The 24,807-nt window shown below is 46.5% G+C and overlaps 1 protein-coding gene across 5 annotated transcripts in view; it reads right to left on the reverse strand.

The window, feature by feature from the left end:
- Window positions 1-1,889: 1,889 nt before the first annotated feature.
- Window positions 1,890-24,807, reverse strand: part of LMO2 (LIM domain only 2) — a 34,445-nt gene continuing 11,527 nt past the window's right edge. For 2 of the 5 annotated variants that reach the window (XM_003910054.3, XM_009186328.4), the window contains 4 exons: window positions 13,032-13,308; window positions 12,683-12,908; window positions 7,918-8,133; window positions 1,890-2,892 (listed from right to left, as the gene is read on the reverse strand). In XM_003910054.3, coding sequence (XP_003910103.2) covers window positions 2,673-2,892; window positions 7,918-8,133; window positions 12,683-12,908; window positions 13,032-13,038 — 669 coding nt within the window. In that variant the 5' untranslated portion in view covers window positions 13,039-13,308 and the 3' untranslated portion in view covers window positions 1,890-2,672. Of the gene's footprint in view, window positions 2,893-7,917; window positions 8,134-12,682; window positions 12,909-13,031; window positions 13,309-13,663; window positions 13,760-24,807 lie in introns of those variants that run through there. The other 3 variants (XM_031653398.1, XM_009186330.4, XM_009186327.4) reach the window with 2 other exon arrangements.

Genomic DNA, 24,807 nt, shown 5'->3' on the forward strand with positions numbered 1-24,807 from the left:
GTGCCATTGACAAATGGAAAAGGTCAATTATTGCTTTGTTGAGCATGACAAAAATATTTGCTGATTTCCTGAATCTTAATGTGTGTTGTGCTACAATGGGGATTAAGAATAAAGTTTACATTTCCAACGCAATGATCATTTGTATTTTTACTTAATGCTACTTATAAGATGATTGCACAGATAGAATCTATTACCATTATTATTATTATAACTGTAAATATAGTTTAAAATGGTGAATTAAATTGTGATCGATTTTGAAGATGATGTGCAGAACAAATGAGTGACGAATGTATGCGAAAGTTTTCAGTTTAGGGACCAAGGGTAGACAGTATCTACATGTGGAAGAGTTTCAGTGATTAACCTTTGCATCAAATATTAATAACTTAGAATGCTTGATCTTCCTAACTGGGAGCTGTTTTAGAATAGCCATTCTCAAACTTGAGCATGTGTCAGAATCATCTTTAAGGCTTATTAAAATACAGGTGGGGCACGGTGGCTCGTGCCTGTAACCCAACACTTTGGGAGGCCAAGGCGGGTAGATCACTTGAGTCCAGGAGTTCAAGACCAGCCTGAGCAACATGGGGAAACCCAATCTCTACCAAAAATCCAAAAATTAGCAGGGCGTGGTGGTGTGGGCCTGTAGTCTCAGCTACTACAGAGGCTGAGGTGGGAGGATTGCTTGAGCCCAAGAAGTCAAGGCCGCAGCGAGCCAGGATCATGACACTACACTCTAGCCTGGGGGACAGAGAGAGATCTTATCTCAAAACAAACACCCCCACAAATTGCTGAACCCCATCCCCAGATTTTCTGATTTAGGGTGTCTGGGGTGGAGCCCATGAATCTGTTTCTTTATTATAGTAAGTTCCCAGGTGATGTGGATCCTGCTGGTCCCCAGAGAGTTTGAGAACTATTGACTCAGAACAAACATCCCGTCTCTGATAGCGCCTTTCCACCAGGTGAGCTGGAATGCAACGTAACTGGATTTGTTTTAAATAGGCCACCTTACGCAGTCAGATTTCCCAACCACTTTTAGCATTTTACAGACCAAGAGAGCCGTGACTTCATTATTTCTCACTAGAAGAAAAAAAAATCATTTGTCTCTCTGTCCTGGGATTTAAAAAAATTTTTTTTAAAAAAAGATCACAAACCTTAGGAAGATTTTAAAGGAATCTTATAGTTAACTGTAGCCTTAGCTGCATGTTTCTTGTGTCTTAATAACTAAACGCATTTAGACTTCTTGCATTTCCCAGTACTCTAAGGAAATCATTGAAAAGCTGCTTCTTCATCTAGGTTTGTCCTTCATTGGGACCCTCTTGGGCTAGCGCGCTTCGAGGTGATGACCAGCAGGTGGCGCTCTGCATCAGTTCATGGGGGCGGCCTGACTCGGGGGAAGGCAAACACACAAACCAAGGGGCCTGCTTTAAATCCTCAAAGTAAAGGTCCTCTTAACCACTTGTCATAAAACACCCTGAGACGCCCGTCTTGGAAAATCGAAGTGTCAAGCTCAGCATCTTTGCCACATTTCAAACTAGGTAATTACCTTCTCTCCCAAAGGGAATCTGCTTTATGTATTTGTGTCCTTTCTAGGTTACAAGTTTCCCAAAGGCAATGATCTTGCCTTCCACTCACTCCATACAATGCTGAAGTGAAATGCATATTTTACAATAACAATTTAATTATTCTACATTCCTCTGAGCTACATGATGACCTGTTACATAATTGCCAGTAATATAGAAATGTGCCTGCCTCATACAAACCCTTGCAATCCATGGAAATTTTTATTTGACCTAAGAGTAAATTGCTTATTTACTTCTCCTTTACAATACAAAAAGCAGAGCATTTCCCCGCCATCCCAACTTATAAGTCGTAATCAAATAAACAACACTGCATTTCAGTCTGTCATTTTTATTAAGCCTGCAGAGCTGGTTTTTTTTTTCTACACACGACAAATACTTTGATATAATCTAGGATAATAAAATAGTTGAACAACTTTTTTTTTAAGATTTATATTTGTATAGAAACAATCTGTGGAGCTCCTCACCTCGAAATGAAGGTGTCTAAAAACAGTGGTTCATCAGCATTGCTTTAAATAATTGTTTGGTTAAAAGTTGTGGTTTCCATTCTCAACCAAAATGTGTCTCCATGCAGTTTTCCTTGGGTCCAAAGCTTAAGGCCCTGGGAAGGAGGCCAAGAAAAAAAGAATGGCCACTTCTTTCTGTCCTTCCCTTGTGTGGAGGACAGTCGTTGAAACAGGGGTGTTACAAAACCCAGGAAGAAAAGAAATCAATTGCACATCTCTAGTTTGCAAGCATCAAAGTCACAACAAGTCTTTACACAACAACTCCCTATCTGTGGATATGAAATTCCATCATGACCGCACAGTGCCTGCTTGCCCCTAAATGTTCCTGTCTTCTGCTAATCATGTCAGTTACCACAGATGGCTGTGGCCGCAAGCTCTCCCTTAAGGGCTGGTCCTCTGTCACCTTGAAGTGCCAGCCCTTGAATTATGCCACTTGGATGCTATGCCTTGGTACCCAATAAAGGTCTACCATCCCCTAAGAAAACCCTTACCCCACCCTCAAACCCCCAAAGTGCCTAAGAGTGAAGACGAAGATGCCATGGAGACGGTGTCTTCAGTGAACACCTCCCCAAAGATGCCCGGGGACTCGGGCCTATATCATCCCATTGATCTTAGTCCACTCGTAGATGTCCTGTTCGCACACTATGTCGGAGTTGATGAGGAGGTATCTGTCACCTACACAGAAATGCTTCTGACAGGCGGCACATTTGAAACATTCCAGGTGATACACTTTGTCTTTCACCCGCATCGTCATCTCATAGGCACGAATCCGTTTGTCACAGGATGCGCAGAGACCGTCTTGCCCAAAAAGCCTGGGGCAAAAGAAAGAAAAGCTAAGAAGACAGTGAAAGGGACAATCCTGGAAGACAGGGCTCAGGGATGAGCCCTAGAAAGGAGGCCGAACTTTCAGGATGTCAGGAAGCCAGGAAAGGACAGCTCCAGAAGGAGGGCCGGCTAGTGCAATCTTTCCGAGCAGGCAGAGGGAACTCAGATGAAACTGGCATTTGGATCTGGCGTAACTCCTCCCTTTTCGGAGCCCTCTCCCTGTCTGCAGCAACTGCTCACCATTCCCCTGGGCTGCCCCCTGGCTGCTCCTCTGTGGGCGAGACTCTCAGCTGATGTGATCTATGATAAGGAGTTAGGCAAGTATTACCTGTCCCCTCCCAGGGGAACCCTCATTTCAGAAGAGCAGCTTCTGACCCTAAGGGTCCCTTTGAGAGGGTACTGACCAGGAATGCAATAAAATGGGCATTCTTCTGAGGCTCCCAAACTCTATCATATCAACAGCCACGGATTCTACCCATGGGGAGAGCTGACCTTGAATACCTCCATAAGCTGCAAAGCACATCTCCACCTGCTTATTCGCTGCAGCCCCAGCTGCTGGGAGACAGGGACTTCCACAGAAAACACGCAGTACAGCTAATCGCGCCTCTGAGATATCGAGGACAAACAGCATCTCTCCGCCATGAATGGAAGATCTTAATTCATGGCCCTTGCTGCCCCATTGTCATGAATCAAAAGTGAAACTTTTTTTGTGACATTTAAACCAAGACTCTGCCAAGCCTCAGTTGATCACTTATTTCAGGCAGTATTCAGTGTCAAGGTGGGAGACAGAACATGGCAGGGCTCAGTGCAGTGGTTCTCAAAGTGTTGGTCCTGGGACCAGCAGCATCAGCACTGCCTGGGAACCTGTTAGAAATACAATTTCTCAGGCTGGGCGCAGTGACTCACACCTGTAATCCCAGCACTTTGGGAGGCTGAGGCAGGCAGATCACTTGAGCTCACAAGTTTGAGACCGCCCTGGGCAACATGGTGAAACTCTGTCTCTACAAAAAATACAAAAATTAGCCGGGTGTGGTGGTGCATGCCTCTAGTCTCAGCTATTAATACTTGGGAGGCTGAGGTGGGAGGCTTTAGCCCGGGAAGTGGAGGTTGCAGTGAGCCGAGATCATGCCACTGCACTCCAGCCTGGGTCACAGAGCCAGACCTTGACTCAAAAAAAAAAAAAAAAAAAAAAAACCAACAAATTCTCAGCCCTCCTCTCTCCCTACCCAACTGAAACACCCTGGGGAGAAGGCCCAGTAGTCTGTGTTAACGAACACTTCCGGGGGACTGGATGCAGGCTGACATTTGAGAATCAACAGCAAAAGTGCAGTAACACAAGTACCGGAAGCAGAGTAGACCCAGCTTCAATGGCCTGGTCCAGCCCTGAGTGACCCTGGAGAGACCTCTGATTCTAAGCCTCAGTGAAACAGCAGCCATCATAGGCTCCACCCCACTCAGCTGTTAGAACAACCGAACGAAGCATGTCAGGGCACCCATGGTCAAGGGCTAAGCCAACGCTGCTTATGTTTTAACACATTTTGGGTGTATTCCCAGCTGCACCAGTCTTGCTGCAGGAAGTAATTTTCACTCGTGGCTGAAAACATAGCATGTTAGCAGGTGGTTTCTACATAAAACCTTTAGGACAGTTTTAGGTGAGTGCTTGCTCTTACTGGAAGTTCTGATTGATTTCAGGATATCAGAGAATCAATTGGTACATTCTGAGAGGTTGTAGGAGACGTAAGGGCAGTTGACACATTTTGCAATATTTGGGCAAAATTAATGGAATTGAAAAGAGGTGGTCCATGAGTGGAGAGCTCATTGTTCGGGCCAGGGCCAGCTAATTTTCCTCTGAATCCTGCTTTCCATTTGAAGATTTCCGAGTGTTTCCAAAGCACCGCCTGGGAGCAAACTCATTACTGGGGGAGAACATTTTATCCCAACGTAGCAGATGGTGGAGCGGCAGGTAACCGCCACATTGGAGGTCACGGAGTGGAAAGACAGTTCTGGTTTCCTGACTGTTCTGTAAGTTAAGTTTGGGCCTGAGCAAGGATGAACGACTGAGAAAACAGTGTGCATGGCATGAATCCAACCGCCTGGGGTGGGCGATCCTTAAGGAAGGAGGGAGCTTATTAAAGGGAAGTCAGGGGGTAAATTACAATCCACATCAGGCAGCTAATGAAGGGAAGGACAAAGGACGAATATGTGAGAGACAAGTTCAGGTCCCAGCATCACCTCTAACTTACCAGGTGACCTGAGCAAACGGAGTCCCCTGCACAGGCTTCCGTGACTTAAGCCGTAAAGCAAGGGAACTGAAAGAGAAGGCCCTTGTAGCCCTTTTCAGCTCTGGGATTCTGAGATTCTAATATTAGCAAAAAATAAGCCAGGAATTGACACCTAACTTGAACATTAACCTCTGGCACCAAGAATTGGTATCTTAGGCTGGATATGCCAGAAGTGGCCCCTGAGGCAAGGATTTTTGTGCCAGTGATTTATGAATGATGCATTCTCAGGAAAAACCTAGAAGGCAGCAGGGGAGGCTGGAGGGAAGGGGAGGAGGCCAAGCCAAGTTGTAACCTCAGGCAAAGTCCCTCAGAGGGGAGGGACTCTGGAATATAAGTTATGCCTGGCTTCAGGCAAGGCTGCAGGGCTTGGTACTCCCACCATGTCTGTCACTGGTTAAGGTCCGTTGGGGGTGTAGCGGGGGCAGGCATACTTCTGGCTCTAACAGATTCAGGTGCTGGCTGTCAAAAGCAAAACCACTGCCATCACCACCACCCCACCACTCCCGCACACTAGAATTAGCGAAAAGGGATCCAAGGAGATCTGGCTCGGCACAGACATGAACAGCTGCTCTCAGGTTCCCAACAACACAGCAGAGTTGAGGTTCCGCATGGGGGTCTCATGAATATTTGAAGCGAAGTGTCGGAAAAGAACTGTAACAGGCAACTCAGCCACTGGAAATCCTCATGGGGACAAGTTATCCTAGGGGTGAATTAGAATTCAACCCCATTACAGGGCTCGTTCAGTCACTCTTCCAACTTGCGTTGTTCAAAGATCCTGCCAGATATACCAAGAATGCAAGTAAACAAGATCTTGGCTGAAGGACCCTCCCTGAAGCAAAAGACAATTTTTCTCCTCTGTCAAGAGGTGTCCCATCTTAAGCTCTCTGCTGCCCATTTTAATAACAATAATATAAATGTTAAAGGATGGCTGGAAATGCCTGCACTAACGCAGAGTTAATTAACATGTTGCCTAGGAATGTGGCAGGGAGAAGAATTATTTCATGTCACCAAGACACAAGTTAATTAACATTGGGTTCTCCCAGACTGTTTTTTTTTTTTTTCCTTCCTCTCCTTTTTGAAAATGGAAAGGATTAACAAGCCCAGGCAGCAATGGTTTTATTCCTGAATGTTATATAAAACGGTAGAGATAGGGAGAAGCCGGGGCTCTTCTGACCTTACTCAATCTGCACTTCATTTAATAAGATTCAAATGATTTGACAGGGATGGAGTCAAGGGTCCGATGGGATTCATTTACCCGTCTGCCTTCTCACTGACTTGGCAAAGTGGGAGTGAGCAAAACCAGGTCTGTATTTATCCCAGTTCTATTTTTTGGGACTTAAAAAAAGGAAAACTGACCAAAATTATAAGCATGATCATTGCAAAACCCTACTTATTTTCTCGGAACCACCATATCTGCAAGGACTGCAAGGACTTTATCTGGGAATTCAAGAAGGACAAAAGGCTTCTCCCATCAGTCTTTAGGTAAAGCCTCCTTCACCGTGAAACTGCCTGCAGTTTTTTGGTTTGGTTTTGTTTCTGTAACGTAAAATGCTCCGAGGGCAGGTTCAAGGGGAAAAGCTGGCCCAGCAGCCAAGGGCGCTGAGGTCTCAACAAGCTTCCATGGGTTGGATGGTCAGGGTGCATCAGGGAAGCATGCCTCACAGACCCTCTGCTCCAGGAAGACGGAGAAATCCTGACAGCTACACAGCTGAGCAGATCTGACAGTAGAGGGCACAGAGAGTTACCTCCACAGCAGCTCCTCGGAAACTAGAAACGCTAGTACATTCTAGGCAAAGGCATTCACAGAGTGCTGGAAAATTCGGATGGCCAACAGAAGCATGGGAGATGTCCTCAGCTCCTGTCTTACTTGGCGTGGTCGAGTTCCTATTTTACCCTTCCATTCTTTCATCCCTTTGCTCATTAGATTGGAAAATAATGATTACGACATAAGGATAAGTTATAAGAGCAGCTAACATCTATTTGATCCATACCGAGTCAAGTAGTTTATCTGCATTATTCCATCAAATCCTCCCCACATCCTTAGAGGTAGGTGCTATTATGATCCCCATTTTACAGATGAGGAAATCGAGTCTTAGGAAGGTTAAGTAACTTTCCCAAGGCCACTGGGAAGCAATGGTGTTGGGACTCGAACCTCCAACTGCCTGCAGGGCCTTTGCCTTCTGTTCTTCAAAGACTGCCTTCCTGCTATGAGTCAATGCTTGGAGCTCCACATGCTTTCTATTGTTAAATTTCTCATCATATAATACTGGAGTCATACAAAAGAATATTTATAACATATATATATGTGTGTGTGTGTGTGTGTGTTCTGAAGCATTCAAATGAGGTCCTCAGAGCCCACCTCCTAAGTTAGAAACACTCCCAGTTCCTCTGATCCTCCGTGCGTACTCCTCCTCAACCCCATCCCCTGGCTTCTCCCGCTCCCCAAGGGAACAACTTCTCTGAATTTTGGGGGTACAATTCTCTTGCCTTTAAAGATATTAGTATTTTACCACATAGGAACGTAACCCTGAAAATATGCTTCTCAAACAGGAAGAAATGCCCTCTGCTTCTCGGCAGGGGAGCTGAGACTCAGTTTCTGCAGCCTGACCTCTTTCTATAGGTGGTGTCTAAGCCTGGAACAGGGTCGGGGGCAACATGCACAGACTGCAGATGTCCAGGGACCACCCAGCCTCCCTTCCGAGGGCCCCAGTGGAGTGCCGCGGAGGGTACCTGAGATAGTCTCTCCGACAGAGCTTCCGGCCCAGTTTGTAGTAGAGGCGCCGCCCCACCTCGCCCAGCCGGCAGCCACAGAGGTCGCAGCTCAGGCAGTCCTCGTGCCAGTACTGGTCGATGGCCTTCAGGAAGTAGCGGTCCCCGATATTCTGCTGGCAGCCGCCGCATGTCAGCAGGGACGGGGGGATCTGCAGCACCTCATCCACTGGTTCCCTGGAGAGAAGGCCAAGCATCAGGGACAGCCTCACCAGGGTGAGACCAGCACCGGGGGTCCGAGATCATTTTGGGCCAGACAGGGTACCTCACCTGACTGCCTTTTGGTGACCTAAGGGAGAAGGGACAGGACAACACATCCCTTGGCCAGATTGCAGAGTCCCAACCAACCTTGGGTTAAGACGGAAGAGAGCCAGACCTTACTCCCTAGATCTCTAAGAAGTCAACACAAGGCACCAAGAGGCATCAAAGGCAACTGCAGGTGGCACTGTGCCCCTGCCCATGCCCAGCACTACCTGGGCACCTCTGGTCTCCTTCTGCTTTTTCCCTCTCTCCCCGCTGACTCTCCCTCTCTGTCTTCACAGATTTCCCTCATTTTCCTCCTCCTATACCCTGAACCCAAGGGCACTGCCTAACCTCAAAGGAGGCACCCTGGACTAAAAGAGTCGCTCACCATCAGGGCAGTGGACGACCCAGAGAGCTAAGAATCTGCAAATCCCCTGTTGAGTAAAGTGTCATCCTCCCTCCAGCCCTTCCCCCCGCACAAAAGCAGAGGTGAGGAAGAAAGAAGAATGAGACCAAACATTATTTTAGGCTGCTTTCTCTTTCCAAAATAAAAATTCCATCAGGATATAATAGGAATTCTCCTAGTTTTACTCTTTTACAGAAATTCCATTTTCCATTCTTCCTACTGAAGGAATACTTGGAGGAAAATCCCACATTGTAAGGCCATTGTTACACTTATGAAGAACATAAAATAGGCCTTTCTTTCCTTACCTGAACATTTTTATAACAGTAAAGCTGATTCGGATAAAGTTGATTTGAGGAAGAAAATGAAGTGGGGGCAATGATTATTTCAAAGAGAGTGGAAGGCAATTAAACAGTCACTGACATCTCAATCCAGCAATTGTTAATAGGCTGTGACACGTGTTCTTTCATTAATGTGCCATGCATAGTATCTCCTGTTCACTTTGCTTCACTGGAATCTGAGTACTTTTTTAACATTTAAAAATAAATAATTTTGCTAAAAGAAAATAAACGAGTGGAAGGAATTATTCTAGTGTCCCCCAAATGGGACACAGGAAACACTTAATACTTGTTGATTTGTAATAATTAGCAAGTGTTCTCTGGAACCTTAAACACAAATCTATTTCTAAAAAATCTATTATATTTCAAAAAACAGACCTTCTTCCAACCGTAAAATTCGCAAAGGGAGTTTCCTCCTGGGTGCCCTGCAGGTATAAATCCCTGTCTCCTATTTCTAACTAGTACTAACTTACCAGGTGACCTTGTGTCCTAATTGGTCTGAGCCCACAAAGCCCAGCAGTCATTATACTTGGGGATAGGAGGCTAGGTGGCTCAATGTCTATAACACTCTGACAACTTCAGAGGATTCTGTCATGTGAAGAATGAAGCGTTTCTTGTGAATATTTAGGAGTGCTAAAGCCATGCCCACACTTTCTAGATACAATGTAACAGCACTTCATGAGATTATCATCTTTGGAACAAGAAAATGTGAAGCTCAAGTTAGTTTATCTGGGAAAAAAAAGAAATTGCCAGGCACAGTGGCTCACGTTTGTAATCCCAGCACTTTGGGAGGCCAAGGCAGGAGGATCACTTGAGCCCAGGAGTTTGAGGCCTGCCCGGGCAACATGGCAAAATCCTGTCTCTACAAAAAATATAAAAAATTGCCCAGGCTTGGTGGCATGAGCCTGTAGTCCCAGCTACCCAGGAGGCTGAGGTGGGAGGATCACCTCAGTACAGGAAGTTGAGGCTGCAGTGAGCACTGCACTCTAGCCTAGACAACACAGTGAGACCCTAGCTCAAAAAAATCAAAACTATAGTTTCTTTTTTTTTTTTTTTTGAGACAGAGTCTTGCTTTGTAGCCCAGGCTGGAGTGCAGTGGCACGATCTCGGGTCACTGCAAGCTCCACCTCCTGGGTTCGCGCCATTCTCCTGCCTCAGCCTCCCAAGTAGCTGGGATTACAGGCATCCGCCACCAGGCCCAGCTAATTTTTTGTATTTTTAGTAGAGACAGGGTTTCATTCACTGAAGCCTTGCTTTCTTTCCTTTGTTTCTACAGATTGTATATAAGGACTGCCATTTTCCCTTCTAACAAGTAATACCCTAGCGTTTTTATGTGTATCAACTCGGAATTGCATCTCTTCTCTTTCCACAGCCCATGGTCTTACTCTGGGCTTTCAAAACCACTCATGGGACCTCGACAGACATTGGATGTCCCGATGCAGATGCTGCCAAAGGACTATGAAAGAGGATAATTTGCCCTTAGCTGGTGCAAAACTGCCTGGAATTCAAATGAACTGCTCTTGTTACTCACAGGGGAGGCAGTGGGGGCCACCAGTGGCATAGCAAGAGAATCTCTGTGTTCATGAATTCTGGCTGGCTTTCTGTCCAAATGTTTCATTTGCATATAGCTAGGCAAGTCTCCATCTGTAATTTGGAGATGCTGATTGTAATGACCCAAGTCGGCTTTGAGGAAGTACACAATGAAGCATCTAATAGGATACTGGACAACAGGAGGAACGTAAAGTAAAAGAGTTATGGTGATGGCCTGAGATGAGATGGAGAAGTAAAGTATAAGATATTGGCTCTGTCTTTCTATAATTAATTGATAATATCACATTATACTTAGTGGGCAATCCAAGACAATGAATGAGATTGATTCACCCTCAAATTAATATTTTATATTCTCCCAGACCCTTATCTTGAATATTACACCTGAGTATCATTTCAGCCTGGATTTCTGGGATAATCATAACAATTTCTAAGGGGGTGGAGAATGTGCTGCTGCAATTTCTCAACTAGCTTGTCCCTCTTTGATCAGAAACTATCTTCGCTGGGCAAATAGTGAAGTGAAGGAAGGAGCTGGTGAGCCTCCAGCAGTAGATACCTGCTGTGTTAGGAAGTTAGGATGTTTCAGTTTTCTAACCTCAGTGAAAAAGCACAAACTTTGAAAGACGCAAACTTCCTTCAGGGAAATGAAACCTTCAGATTTACCTTCTATTGAAAGGATTAGTGACTAAATTCTGCTGATCAAAAAGGCATGAGGCACCAATTCATCCAATTCATTCCCTTATTGTGTTACTATGATCTTGCCCAGTCTCTGAAACTCAAAGCTCAGTTGTAATTTTAAGTTTATTTTTTAAAAAGTGATCAAACCACCCTTTAAACCCATTGTTGACATAAACATACTTTTAAAAAGAAATGTTATTTTTCTCCTGAGAATTTGTTGAAGGAAGTGGGGGTTTTTGCTACAACAAACCTAGCTCATTACAGAACTGGTGTCTTAACCTTCAAGACGGAATAGTGATGTTTATATTCTCATTGGATGGTGGTACTTCCTGTGTTTTATGAGAACATGCTGAGCTTTTATGCTGCTAACTGAGGGTAAAACCCAGGTAAATAAACACCATAGAAAGCCGAAATTGAAGGGTGTATGTGTGTGTGTGTGCGGTATTTCAAGCAGGCAGGCACAATTCTTTTAAGCCAGGAAAAGAAAAAACAAAACAAATGTCTCTTAAAAGCACAAATGGACAAGTCATTAACCAGCTCCTTTGGTCTTGTGTAACAAATCCCTTCAAAGGATTAGAGGGGGACTTCAAAGGAATAAAAATTCTCAAAACCAGGCAGCTAATGACTCTTAAAAGGGCATTTGCGTTGACAGGAAAATGATATCTTAAACACCCTTTGCTACCCATGTTAACACTAAAGAATTGGTGAGAGATAGAAAAACATTCCAAACCAGTACGAGGCTCAGAAAACAGATGCGGTCAATGCTCATTAGAGCTCTGGTTCCCTGACCCCAAACCCTTTTGAGACTATGCTAAAAACTACGAGACTCTGCTCCCTAGAAGAATTCACCTGTACACAAAATGGTGCATTAACTTTCGAGGTTCACAGGCCCCCATCGGTGGACCCCGAGGAGGGCTACACGTACTCAGATTTACTCCGGATTTCGCTGCTCTAGAAATCCCCGGAGGCCCAGAGCCAGCTCCGAGGTGGACGGTCGGACCCCTCACCCGCCCGTTACCCGCGCGGCTGGCAGCGGCTCCACCTGCGGACCGGGAAGGCGGCCGCTGGGGACCCCGGAGGCCTCCACTTGGAATGTTCCCCTTTCCAAGACCAAATGGACAAAGAGAAAGGGCCGAGAAGGAGAGGTGAGAAGGGAGCCGAGTCAAGCACGGAACGCTCTCCGGACTGCACCTGCACGCCTCCAGGCTCCCCTTGTGCCTGCTCCCGTGCAAACTTTCTGGCCCGCGGTGGCTTTAGGCAGCGTCCTGATAGCCTGGAGTGGCCCGCAGAGGCGCCGAGCCGACCCCTCTCCCTGCCGCCCACCGCCCAGTCCCTCTCCCAGCGCCCTCGAAGTCACCCGGGAGGAAGAGGGAGCCCAGCGCTCCGCACAGGGGGCCAAGAGCACGCCGCAGGCGCGCACCTGGAGTCCCCTCGAGGGCCGCCCGGGTCCCCCAGCCGCTCCACGACGCGAGGCCGTGGACACCGGGGGTGGCAGGGGCAGGGGCGCCGCACTTACTCTGAAGGGTCCAGGCTCTTCCTTTCGATGGCCGAGGACATTGGGGAGGGAGGCGGCGTGCCGGGCGGCAGGGGCGCTCCCTTTGTGGCGCGGGGCTGGCCGGCTGCCGGGGCTCGGACCCCCTCGGGTGCTCGGGCGCCGCCGCCGCCGCTCCTGCGCCTCCGCTTGCTCCGGCGCTCCGGCGGCGAGCTCGCCCCTCCGCGCTCAAGGACAGTCACCGCGCTCCCTTCAAATGCCAAAGAGAGAGAGCGAATCACCGGGCTGCGGGCGCGCCGCGGCCGAGGCGGGGGCCGGGGCGCGCAGCCTGGCCCCGGGCGGCTGCAGCTGCTGCTGCTGCTCAGGACTTAACCTTCCATCCCGGTCCCGCCGCCTCCGCCGCCCGGTCCCTCTCGCGCGCTGTCGCCGGCTCCGCGCCGCCCGCGGGGATGGTGCGCGCCCGCCCGGCCGCCCCGAGCCCCTCGCACCTTCGGCCCGGGTAGCGGGCGCTGCTCGCAGCGGAGGGCAGAACGGGGGCGGCGGCCTGGGGGCGGGGAGGGGACTGTGCGTCTCTCCCCGGGCTTCCTCCTCTCTCGGGAAGGTCTATTTTCGCTCAGCTTCCCTCTGTCTCTGGTTTCATTTCCTTTTTCCTGATCACGATTCAAATACAATAGAAGGAAATCACATTTAAAGAGACAGCTGCCCGGTTCCCCCACCTCCCCTTTTTTCTTCTTCTTTTTTTTTTTTTTTAAACGGGGCTCCTGGGGATTAGCAATACAAACAGCAGCATCAGGACTGACTTGGCTTCTTAAAGGGGCCAGTGTCGGGGACAGGGAGATCCGCTCAGCTAACACCTCTCCCTGGAGAGGAGGCTGGGCAGCCACTAAATAATTCTTCAGGGCTTCCCCCCTTCAGCCTTTCCCTTTTGGTTTAACTAAGGCAGAAAGTAACCCACGAACAGCTCGAGCAAGCAAGAAAAAACAAGAATGTGAAATAAGCACCTATAGAAATGCAAGTGTTCCGAGTGGATTTTGAGCCCGTCCCAGGTTCGAGATCCCAGGTCCACGGACGCCGAGCACCGGGATGCCCCGGACAGCGCGGCTCTGCGGGCTACCGGCTGCGGGCTCCAGGCTGCGGCCGCGCTCTGCAGAGGCGATGGGGGTGCGCGAGCCGGGACTGCACGGGCTGGGGACGCCTGAGCAGAGTCAGGGCAGCTAATCCCAGAGGGAGGGTGGCTGGGAGGGACTTCGTGGGGCCAGGGCTCCTCTCAGTCGGCTGGTGTCGGAATCCCCTCCCTCAGCACCTTTCAGAGAGCGGACTCCCGCGGTTAAACTGCCCCCCATGTAAAGTGCCAGTAGTACCCCGACCAGAGAAAGTGTTTTTCCAGTGATCCAGAACAGTATTAGGGAGATTATTTTGCCCTGGGTCAGGCACAGAGAAAGAAGGCGGACTTGATTTGGGGGTTCAGGCTTCCCCCCTCAGCCTCCTTCTAGAAAGAGGTAGGAACACAGAGGGTAAGAGAGGGGAGGCCAATAGTCTGCCCTTCCATGGAGAAAACGTTTGTCTCTCCTGGGCCTCAGAGGTCCTTGAAAATATCTGCGTTCAGAAACCGAAAGGCCTATTTGTGCGTGATGCCAGTCACTAAGGCTTGCAAAGAGGGAACGTACTTTCAGGATCCATAGTTTTATATGATCAGTCTGGATCACAGGCATACATTTTTGTTCCCATTTTCAAGATGGCACATGGGCCTGGATGAGCTCACCCTGAAAGATGGTAGTTGAAGTCAGAAGTGAATCCCTGAGTGCTTCATTTTCCCTGTTCAGAGCCAAAGCTTCATGACTTGTTACAAGTATAACCATAGTTTACTACTGCCTGCATGCTTTTGTCATTTTCTGGTCCCTGTGTCCCAAGGCTTGGGTCCCTCATGGGTATAATCAAAAGCTGTGTGTGTGTGTGTGTGTGTGTGTGTATCTCAAAGAAAGTCTTAAGAGCAAATTTTTGTCCAAGTGGAGCCTTCAGTATACAAAAAGACTTTTTTTCGGCTGTGCTCGGTGGCTCATGCCTGTAATCCCAGCACTCTGGGAGGCCCAGGCTAGCCTGAGCAACACAGTGAGCCCCCATTCCTACAAAAAAGAAAAATAATTAGCTGGGCGTGGTGGTGCTTCCCTGAAATCCCAGCTACTCAGGAGGCGGAGGTGGGAGGATTGCTTGTGCCCAGGACGTTGAGGCTGCAGTGAGCCATGATCGCACCACTGCCCTTCAGTCTGGGGAACAGAGTGCGACCCTGCCTCAAAAAAAAAAAAAAAAAAAAGTTGTTTTTTTTTTCCCAATAGACCCTTGTTTTTAATCTAAAAAAGAAAATTCTTAGAATTTTAGGCAAGCCTAAACTATGTGATAAATATGTAACCTACCACACTACCACACTACTTCCATTTCTAACAGAAATGAAAATAAACATATAGGTTGTGATGAACAGTTTACCTACTTTAACCAGTCAATGTGGTGGTTAAATGCTGGAATTTTGGAACCCAACTGCCTGGGTTTGATTTAGACTCTTAAAACGTATCAGCTAGCATGGCCTAGGAAAATTATTTAATCTGAGGAGGCAGTATGCGGTAGTAGCTCTGGAGTCAGGCTACCTGGATTCTAGCCCACCCTTGACCACCTGTGTGAACCCGGGCTCACAGCAGGAATTTAAACTCCCAGTATCCTGGCCAGGCTCAGTGACTCACACCTGGAATCCCAGCACTTTGAGAGGCCAAGGTGAGCGGATCACTTGAGGTCAGGAGTTCGTGACTGGCCTGCCCAACATGGCGAAACCCCATCTCTACTAAACATACAAAAATTAGCCGGGTGTGGTGGGACATGCCTGTAACCCCAGCTACTCGGGAGGCTGAGACAGGAGAATGGCTTGAACTCCGGGAGGCGAAGGTTGCAGTGAGCCAAGACTGCCACTGCACTCCAGCCTGGGTGACACAGCGAGACTCTGTCTCAAAATAAATAAACAGATAAACAAACAAATAAAATAAACTCCCAGTATCCTCATCTGTAAAATGGAGATGACAGTTCCTATTGCCTAAGTTATTGCGGGGATTATATGAGTAGTGCACAAAAGGGTGGCACATAGATTTGTAATGGCATGGGGGTAATAACAGATATGAGGTTGTTTGCATGAAAAGCAACTGGTATATAGTAAACACTCATAAATGGCAGCTGCTATGTTATGGCAAAGGGCATCATGAAGATAATTTTAAAAGAGCTTGACATTAAATTTAAAGGTGAAATGGGGGTTTAAAATAAGAATTGCCCACCCAAATTTGGAAACTATTTCCTGTGTTGTAAAAGCAGGAAACAGGATCCCTTCACCTCACCCCCTTCTTCTAAATAAAACATGTAAGCATTTTCCATTTTCATGTTCATTATAGTGGTGACTAAATGACCTGTTTGCATCTGCTTGGGTGTTGTTTGTTTGTTTTTTGAGATGGAGTCTCTCTCTGATGCCCAGGCTGGAGTGCAATGGTGCAATCTCAGCTCACTGCAACTTCTGCCTCCTGGGTTCAAGCAATTCTCCCTGCCTCAGCCTCCCAAGTAGCTGGGATTACAGGTGCCCACCACCACGCCCAGCTAATTTTTTGTATTTCTAGTGGAGATGGGGTTTCGCCATGTTGGCCAGGCTGGTCTCAAACTCCTGACCTAAGGCGATCTACGTGCCTTGGCCTCCCAAAGTGCTGGGATTCCAGGCGTGAGCCACCGTGCCTGGCCACATCTCCTTGTTTTTATTTAATCTGATAAATTATTACTTTCCTTGTTACAGTTCTGCATGGGGCTTAAATCAGTTGTTAAAATAAATATATCCTTGGGTTCCAAGAGGTAACCTCGGAACAGCCAACTTCAGGGCATAAAGTTTCTTTTTAATAATATGCTTCTACTTTGACCTGAGAGTGTAAAGAAAAAGAGATTACTGCATATGACTTTGGGTCAGTTTCTTATCTTGCACAACTTTATGGGGAGAACTTCCTTAGAGAAGGTGAATATTTGAAATGGTATCTTAAGATTTCAATTTCACACACAGTGGTTGTAAGAAATAACTGCCTGCCGGTGGGATTTCATTCCTATTCAACGGGCAATTAAATTGCTCAAATTTAAGTTTAACAGTTAGAATCAAGTCTCAAAATGTGTTCTTATTATGAATAATTTTAAAGCAATCATGACCTTATTGTATCCTCCCATAACAACTAGTACATGCCTTATGCAGAAGAGAGACTCAGGAACTGTGAGGTGATTGGGACATGTAAAACGGTTCTTTAAAAGTTGAGGAAATCTCTATTTGATCCCTGCCAGTGGGACTGAAATTTCATTCCTTTTCCCTTTCCCCCAACTCCTTGCAAATCTTAAATATTCTAAAGTCTAGAAAATGTTCAAGTTTTCCTTCCTGAATAAGAATGCTAGAAGAATGAATCAATCTACATCATGGCTCTGACCCCAGATGGATCATTTTTCCCCCTGTGGGCATTTTCTATTCTTTTCGCTTATTACATTTACAATTGTTTTCTAGGGAAGAGCAGATTCAAGTGACTAAGGTTACATTCCTTTGCTAAAATGGACTTCTGGTAGAAATGAAAATGCAAATATAATTGAGAAGATCCCAACATTATGATAATTTACCTCTTTTTTTTTTTTTTTTCAAACCATTAGAAGCCAAGTTGCAACATATGCTTTGTCACTTGTGACATTCCTATATTAAAATATGACATTTTGTTTCTAAATGTGGCATTCAGGAACAAAAATAAAGATCTGTCTTAATAGGGGTTCAGCTCCCATGGAGAATTTTTTAAACTATTCAGTTGTCACAGGCATCTTGCACTCAGACTCATTTCAGAACATTTCAGGACCAGCTGATAGATAAGTTTTCACAGATGTTAGGCCTATTAGTAACCTTAGTGATAGGCAAATTCGGTTTTCTGTATAGTGAAGAGCCCAAAATACATCTTTTAAAAAATCCATTTCAACTGAGTCTTAGGATGAGCGTAGAAGCTCAGCTGTTTGCTAGCTGTGTGATCTGGGGGAATTTACTTCACCTCCCTGAACCTCAGTTTCTATACCTGTCAAGTGGAGGATGGAGGCAATCATAATGTCACCAGGGCCAGAACTAGGATGAGGCCACTGGGGTGCCTGCTTGCCTCACAGGAGTTTTGAGAGGATTCAATAGGATATGTATAAAAATGCTTTGCACAGTGATGCTGCATAGTAAATGGTCAGAAATGATAGCTGTTGGTATTACCCCATCTTTCAGAAGTAGTCACCACTGTATCAGGAAGCAACAATCTCCTAGCCAATCAGGACATCCGCCAAAGAGTGCTGAGACTGGGGTGCTGTAGAAAGAGCTGAAGTTCACCTAAGACCTCGGCAGGCCTCAGGCCAGAAATGCAGGGCTGTGCCCATTTGGGGGCCTGGGTAGGCTGCTGACAGCTGCATTGCTTCTCTGCTACACTGACTGCTTCAGCCACATCCCTGATTCTTCATCTGATTTTCCCCCTTCCAACAACTTTCAAACCACCATTTATAATTTTAAAAAGAAGCCAAACAAAGCACTGAAGGAGCCGCCCCCAAATGTCACCATTTCTCAGTGAGTTCTTAGCAGTGTTAAGCTCATAGTGTGTCCTAGTGGAAGGGGCCTGAGAAATGGGATTTTCTAGCTTGCTCCTTGGAGCAGTAGGAGTTTGAAAGCGCCTCCCTAGTGGGTGTCACCCACCCCGCTCCCACTGCAGCAGTTCTGCGTTCATTGACCTTGGGCGTGTTGCCCAACCTCTCTGCATTTGAGCTTCCCCATCAGTAAAGTGGGAGTATTCAGAGTACCTGTCTCATGGAGCTGTTCTAAGGAATCTGTGAAATGAAGCAGATCACAGAGGAAAGTGGCACACTGTCAGCTTATATGGAAAATTTTGCTTATAAAAAGAGATTCTAATCGTAAAATGTTTGGGCAGCCGGGCACGGTGGCTCACGCCTATAATCCCGGCACTTTCAGAGGCTGAGGCGGGTGGATCACCTGCGGTCAGGAGTTCAAGACCAGCCTGGCCAACATGATGAAATGCTATCTCTACTAAAAATACAAAAACTAACTAGGCAAAGTGGCCAGCACCTGTATTCCCAGCTATTCGGGAGGCTGTGGCAGGAGAATCGCTTGAACCCGGGAGGCAGAGGTTGCAGTGAACTGAGATCGCGCCATTGCACTCCGGCCTGGGTGACAAGAGCGAAACTCTGTCTCAAAAAAATGTTTGAGCACCTATTGATAATTCAAACCCTTTGATGGACAAGGTAAATGAGACATACAGGGTCAACAGTTCCTTCTTCCGCCTCAGGCAATCGTCAGACCTTCCCCACCTTCTCTCTTGGGTACCAAACCCTGGACTTCATTTGCTGCTTCAAGTTCAAGGTGGGAGTCAGAGCCAGGTGAGCTGACTCACTGAGCTGTCTTTATGCTCGTTGTTTATACAGTCTCTCTCCTTTCTGTAGCTATGCAGAGGTACCACACCTGAGTGACACACCACAGTGCCTGGGTCCCCGGCACAGCATATTTGAGATCTAAACTCACTGTGGCCTGGAAGGCCCTATTATCTGGCTTCTACTGCCCGCCCTGTCCTTTTCTCCAGCATGCCCCTTCACTCTGTCTGCTTGAACCACACTGGCCTTCTTCCTAGTCCTTAAAACAGACCAAGCTTACTCCTACTGTAAGACTTTTGCACTTGCCCTCCTCTCTGCTTGCAATGCTCTTCCCCTGGATCACCCCATGGCTCCCATGTACTTCATTCAGGTCTCTGTTCAATATTTCATCCTCAGAGGGGCTTTATAAGATCCTGTTTCTCCTCACTCTCCATCCCTGTTATCCTGCTTTGTTTTTCTTCCTAGCATTACCACTGCCTGCTCTTTACTACAGATGTATGTGCAGGGTTTTGGTGTGTGTTTTGTTTTGGCCTTTCCTCCCAGCTAGAATGTAAACTCTGTGAGGGTAGAAATTCTTTCTGACTTGTTCTCAGTTGTGTCTTCAGCACCTAGAATGTGCCTAACTGTGGCTGGCCCTCAATAAATATTCATTAAAAGAATGACTGTACAAATGGCAGCACCATTCTGCTTGGCCAAAGCATGCCTGCATGATGCCCCCTGGGTGAAAGTGGAGAAGGAACTTCAAGGTCCTTTGTTTTTCTTGAGCATCATTACTGGGAGAAGAATAAGGGTCCAGATACCATTTGTATTTGGGCCCAAGAGTTTGGTTTGGGAAAGAGATCAGGCTTTTGGCTCCCAGGAACAGAGAAACGGTGGTGTCTAGAAGCCACAAGGCCACTCTTTGAAGCCTGACTCTCCACTGCAGAACCTCTACCCTCTCCAAGGACTGAAGTGTAGAATGCAGTCAATCATATGAGTAAAAGCAAAGGCTTTGGAGAGAGAAAGCCTTGTGTTTGAGTCTTGGCTCCTTTAAGTATGTGGTTTTAGGCAAATTAAACAGTCCTGAACCTCAGTCTCATCATGTGCAAAACAAGGATAATAATATCTTCATTACGGGTTGTAGGAATAAAATGAGATCATGCATGCCAAATGCTGAGCCCAGTGATCAACATGGAATAAGTGCTCAACGGATGGCAGCTATTATTAGAATTAATTAAGCAAAGAGAACCTCAGAGGACAATAGTCAACCAGGGCAGGGCTTTCTTGGATAGACATAGATGGATAACTGGAGTTCTGCCCTACAAGGGCTTAGTTCAAGCAAGGTGGGGTCAACATTCTTGCCTGGGGAACAGAGTGTCTTGTCTTACCTCTCCCAGTATGTTGGCCTCCACGGGACAGGTGAGTTAGGTTCACAGAGGCCTGGCCGAGGCTCACATTCAGGAAGGCAACATAAAGAAGGTGCCGGAAGCCATTCCTGGCCATTGGCTCTTCAGAGTCACGTGTCACTGATCTGAGACATTGCACCCCAGACAGGATTTCTATTGGAGGAAGTGGGGAGGATGGGGACAGGCCGCTGCTGGGGAAGCTGTGTTTTCTGGCATTTGGGCCATCAAAGGGCGCTGAGCCTGGCAGGGGAAGGTGATTCTGACCTTTCTGATGGCACTTGCCCCTACAAGCTGTCTCCCGATTCTTTTTTTTTTTTCTTTTGAGACGGTGTTACGCTCTGTTACCCAGACTGGAGTGCAGTGGCGCGATCTCGGCTCACTGCAACCTCTGCCTCCCGGGTTCAAGTGATTCTCCTGTCTCAGCCTCCTGAGTAGCTGGGACTATAGGTGCACACCACCACTCCTGGCTAATTTTTGTATTTTTAGTAGACAGGATTTCACCATATTGGTCAGGCTGGTCTTGAACTCCTGACCTCAGGTGATCTACCCGCCTTGGCCTCCCAAAGTGCTAGGATTACAGGTGTGAGCCACCGTGCCCAACCTGTCTCCAGATGCTTAAGCGACAAACCTCAGCAAGAAGGAGTAGAGCTGGAATCTCGTCTATGATGCTCCCTAGAAACACCCATTGTTGAGGGAGGTATCCTTTGGCAAAAAACAGAGAAAGAGCTGCTTGTTTTTTTCTGCTAGTTTTTGCTGCTTCCCTTCAGTCACCCATCATGTGTTTTACTGCCACACTAACTGATCTGGAATACTGTTTTCTTCCCCGTCAATACCATGCTCAAGAATTTGCAATGGTTCCCTATCGTCTATGACCATCCACAAGTTGCTTAACCTCTTGAGACCTCAATTTTCTCATTTTATAGAGAAAAGAGGCAGACTGGAAGGTTAGAGCTGAAATTCTATGTGTGATTCTGTCATTCTAACAGGTCAAGACCACATTTCCCATGCTTCCATTAAAGGCACCCTGTAATCCTGCTCACTCCATTGATCCAACTTTATATCCCACAGTCCTGGACCCTGAACCTTCCCATCTAGCTTGTTCTCCTCTCTGATCTTAAATATCCTGCCTCTGCCATTTATGTGCACTGTGTTATTCTTTTCTCTCTGTTGGGGATGTCTGCTTTCTCCCTGTTCTAAAGCTTTGGTACTACAATAGTAGAGTGATTAAGAGTAGAGGCTTTGAGATAAATAAACCTGGCTTCAAGTCTCTGCTTTACAACTTACTATCTGGGTCATCTTAGGAAAATCTCTGAGCTTGAGTGCTTGCAATGATCAAATAGACAATGATAAATGTAGGGTTAGGAGTAGTCATTGAGATAATGTATGCAGTGGGCAGAGCACAGTGCTTAGAACATAGTAGGTGCTCAGTACATGGCAAAGATTATTGCAGTTAGTATAAAATCCTTTCCAGTCTTCTCTGCTTCTCCAAATCTTGTCCAATGTGGACCCAGATCAAGCTACATCTTTACCCTGAAGGTTTCTCTGTCCCCTGAAGCTCATGGAGGTGATCCCTTTCTGAGTTCTTATAGTCCTTGGTCCTAGTGCCTAGCTAGGTGCCTCATTAGATTCTGCCTTGCAATGCAATAATTTCACGTGTGTGCCTGCAACATCTTGCCTTAAGTCCCTGGAGAAGAGAGACCACGGTTTTCATCTTCACTAGCTCCCAGGATACTGATAGAAATATGGAGATACTTAATCATTCCTTTTGAATTGAAGCCTTCAAATATCACATTCATGTCATCAATTGCCCAGTTCCTAGATTCACACTGATATTTACAAAGCCCTGAGTGTTGTTGCTTTGGTGAGGAAGTCCTCCCCAGAATCATTATTGAAGACAGAGCATGCATTATCACAAACCTTTTAAAAACCTGGTAACTAAAACAGTAACATTCTTAAAGACAACCTAGGGGAACAGCTTTATGACACTGGATTTAGCAAGATTTCTTGGATATGACACTAAAGGCACAGGCAACAAAATTAGAAATAGGTAAATTGGACTACATCAAAATTTAAAACTTTGGTGCATCAAAAGACACCATCAACAGAGTGAAAGGGCAACCCCCACAGAATGGAAGAATATATAAGTCATATATCTGATAAGAGATTAAGATCTAGAACACACAGGCCGGGCACTGTGGCTCACGCCTATAATCCCAGCACTTTGGGAGGCTGAGGTGGGTGGATCACCTGAGGTCAGGAGTTCAAGACCAGCTTGGCCAACATGGTGAAACCCCCGTCTCTACTTAAAAAAAAAAAAAATTAGCCAGGCGTGATGGTGTGTGCCTATAATCGCAGCTACTCAGGAGGCTGAGGCAGGAGAATCGCTTAAGCTCAGGAAGGAAGACAGATGTTGCAGTGAGCTGAGATCGTGCCACTGCCTGGGCGATAGAGCCAAGATCACGCCTCCAGCCTGGTTGACAGAGCGAGACAGGCTCTGTCTGGATTTAAACAATCCAGTTTCAAAATGGGCAAAGAATTTGAATATCCATTTCTGCAAAGAAGACATACAAATGGCCCACAAGCTCATGAAAAGATGTTCTACATCACTAATTATTAGAGATGCAAATCAAAACCATAATGAGATACTACTCCGCACCCATTAGGATGGCTAATGCACAAGTGTTAACAAGTACTGGTGAGGATCTAGAGGGTTTGGAGCACTTGTGTATCCTGGTGGGGATGTAAAATGGTGCAGCCATTATTGAAAACAGTATGGCGATTCCTCAAAAAAAGTAAAAACAGAATTACTGTATGATCTAGCAGTTCCATTCTGGACATACACCCAAAAGAATTGAAAACAGCAACTCAAACAAATATTTGTACACCCATATTCACAGCAATATTACTCACAATAGCCAAAAAGTGGAAGCAACAAAGTGTCTATCAACAGATGGATTTTTTAAAGTGATATATACATACTATTATATATATACACATATATGTGTGTGTATATATGTGATATATATGTATACACATACACACACACACGATTCCACCTTAAAGAGAAAGGAGGCCAGGTGCGGTGGCTCACGCCTGTAATCCCAGCACTTTGGGAGGCCGAGGCAGGTGGATCACGAGGTCAGGAGATCGAGACCATCCTGACTAACACGGTGAAACCCTGTCTCTACTAAAAATACAAAAAATTAGCCGGGCGTGGTGGCCGGCGCCTGTAGTCCCAGCTACTCGGGAGGCTGAGGCAGGAGAATGGCGTGAACCCGGGAGGCAGAGCTTGCAGTGAGCCGAGATCCGGCCACTGCACTCCAGCCTGGGCAACAAAGCGAGACTCCGTCTCAAAAAAAAAAAAAAAAAAAAAGAGAAAGGAAATTCTGACATAAGCTACAACATGAATGAAACTTGAAGACATTACGTGATATAAGCCAGTCCTGAGAGGACAAAGACTATATGATTCTACTTTTGTGAAGTTCTTAGAGTAAACAAAGTCATAGAGACAAAAAGTTGAATGGTGGCTGCCAGAAGCTCGGGGGAGGGGACAGTTATTGTTTAATGGGCAAGACATTTCAGTTGGAAAAGATTAAAAAGTTCTAGAGCTAGATAGTGGTGATGGTCACCCAACAATATTTATGTGCTTAATGCCCTTGGGAGTGGTTAAATGTTAAATTTTATGATATGTGTATTTAACCCCCACACCTCCCCAAAAAAATCTGACAAAAGTTAAAGACCATTCCCTAGGCGCAGCTCTGTTCCTGCATGCAGAATTTTACATATTGTTCCAGGGAGCTCATGATCCTCTCAGTTCATCTGTGGACCCATTCGACAACCGAGTGTTAGGGGGAAGCCAGTCTTATGAGCTCCAACACATTCTTCAGTGCACTCAATGGCAATCCCGGCCCACTTAGGCCTTTTCGAATAGTGCTCATCCCTGACTTCTGGCTAGACTTCTTTACAGAAGCCCATTTGGCTCCAAGGACAGGAAAAAAGAGTGCAGGTGGTTATTACGCAAAGCCACAGCATTAAGGAACTCAACATTCTTCTAGATATCTGCCCTCCTCTCTGAGAATCCAATACTTAGAGTGTAGCAGGTCCCAGCTCCATTTGGGGTGGCGGTGGTGGAAAAGGCGGCATCTCGGATAAACAGAGCATCTTTAATGCCTGCTCAGGCCAGAGCCCCTTTCCAAAGACATCGAGACCGCCGTGGGCCTGCTGACTCCTCTCACGCTTTCAAGCTACAGTGCTTCCCATCACATTGCAGAAGGCCGCCTTGGGTCATATCTCACAAAGGAAGAGCTATTAACAAATATTCCA

The sequence above is a fragment of the Papio anubis genome, chromosome 12 (genome assembly GCF_008728515.1).
Source record: "Papio anubis isolate 15944 chromosome 12, Panubis1.0, whole genome shotgun sequence".
NCBI classification, from domain to species: domain Eukaryota; kingdom Metazoa; phylum Chordata; class Mammalia; order Primates; family Cercopithecidae; genus Papio; species Papio anubis.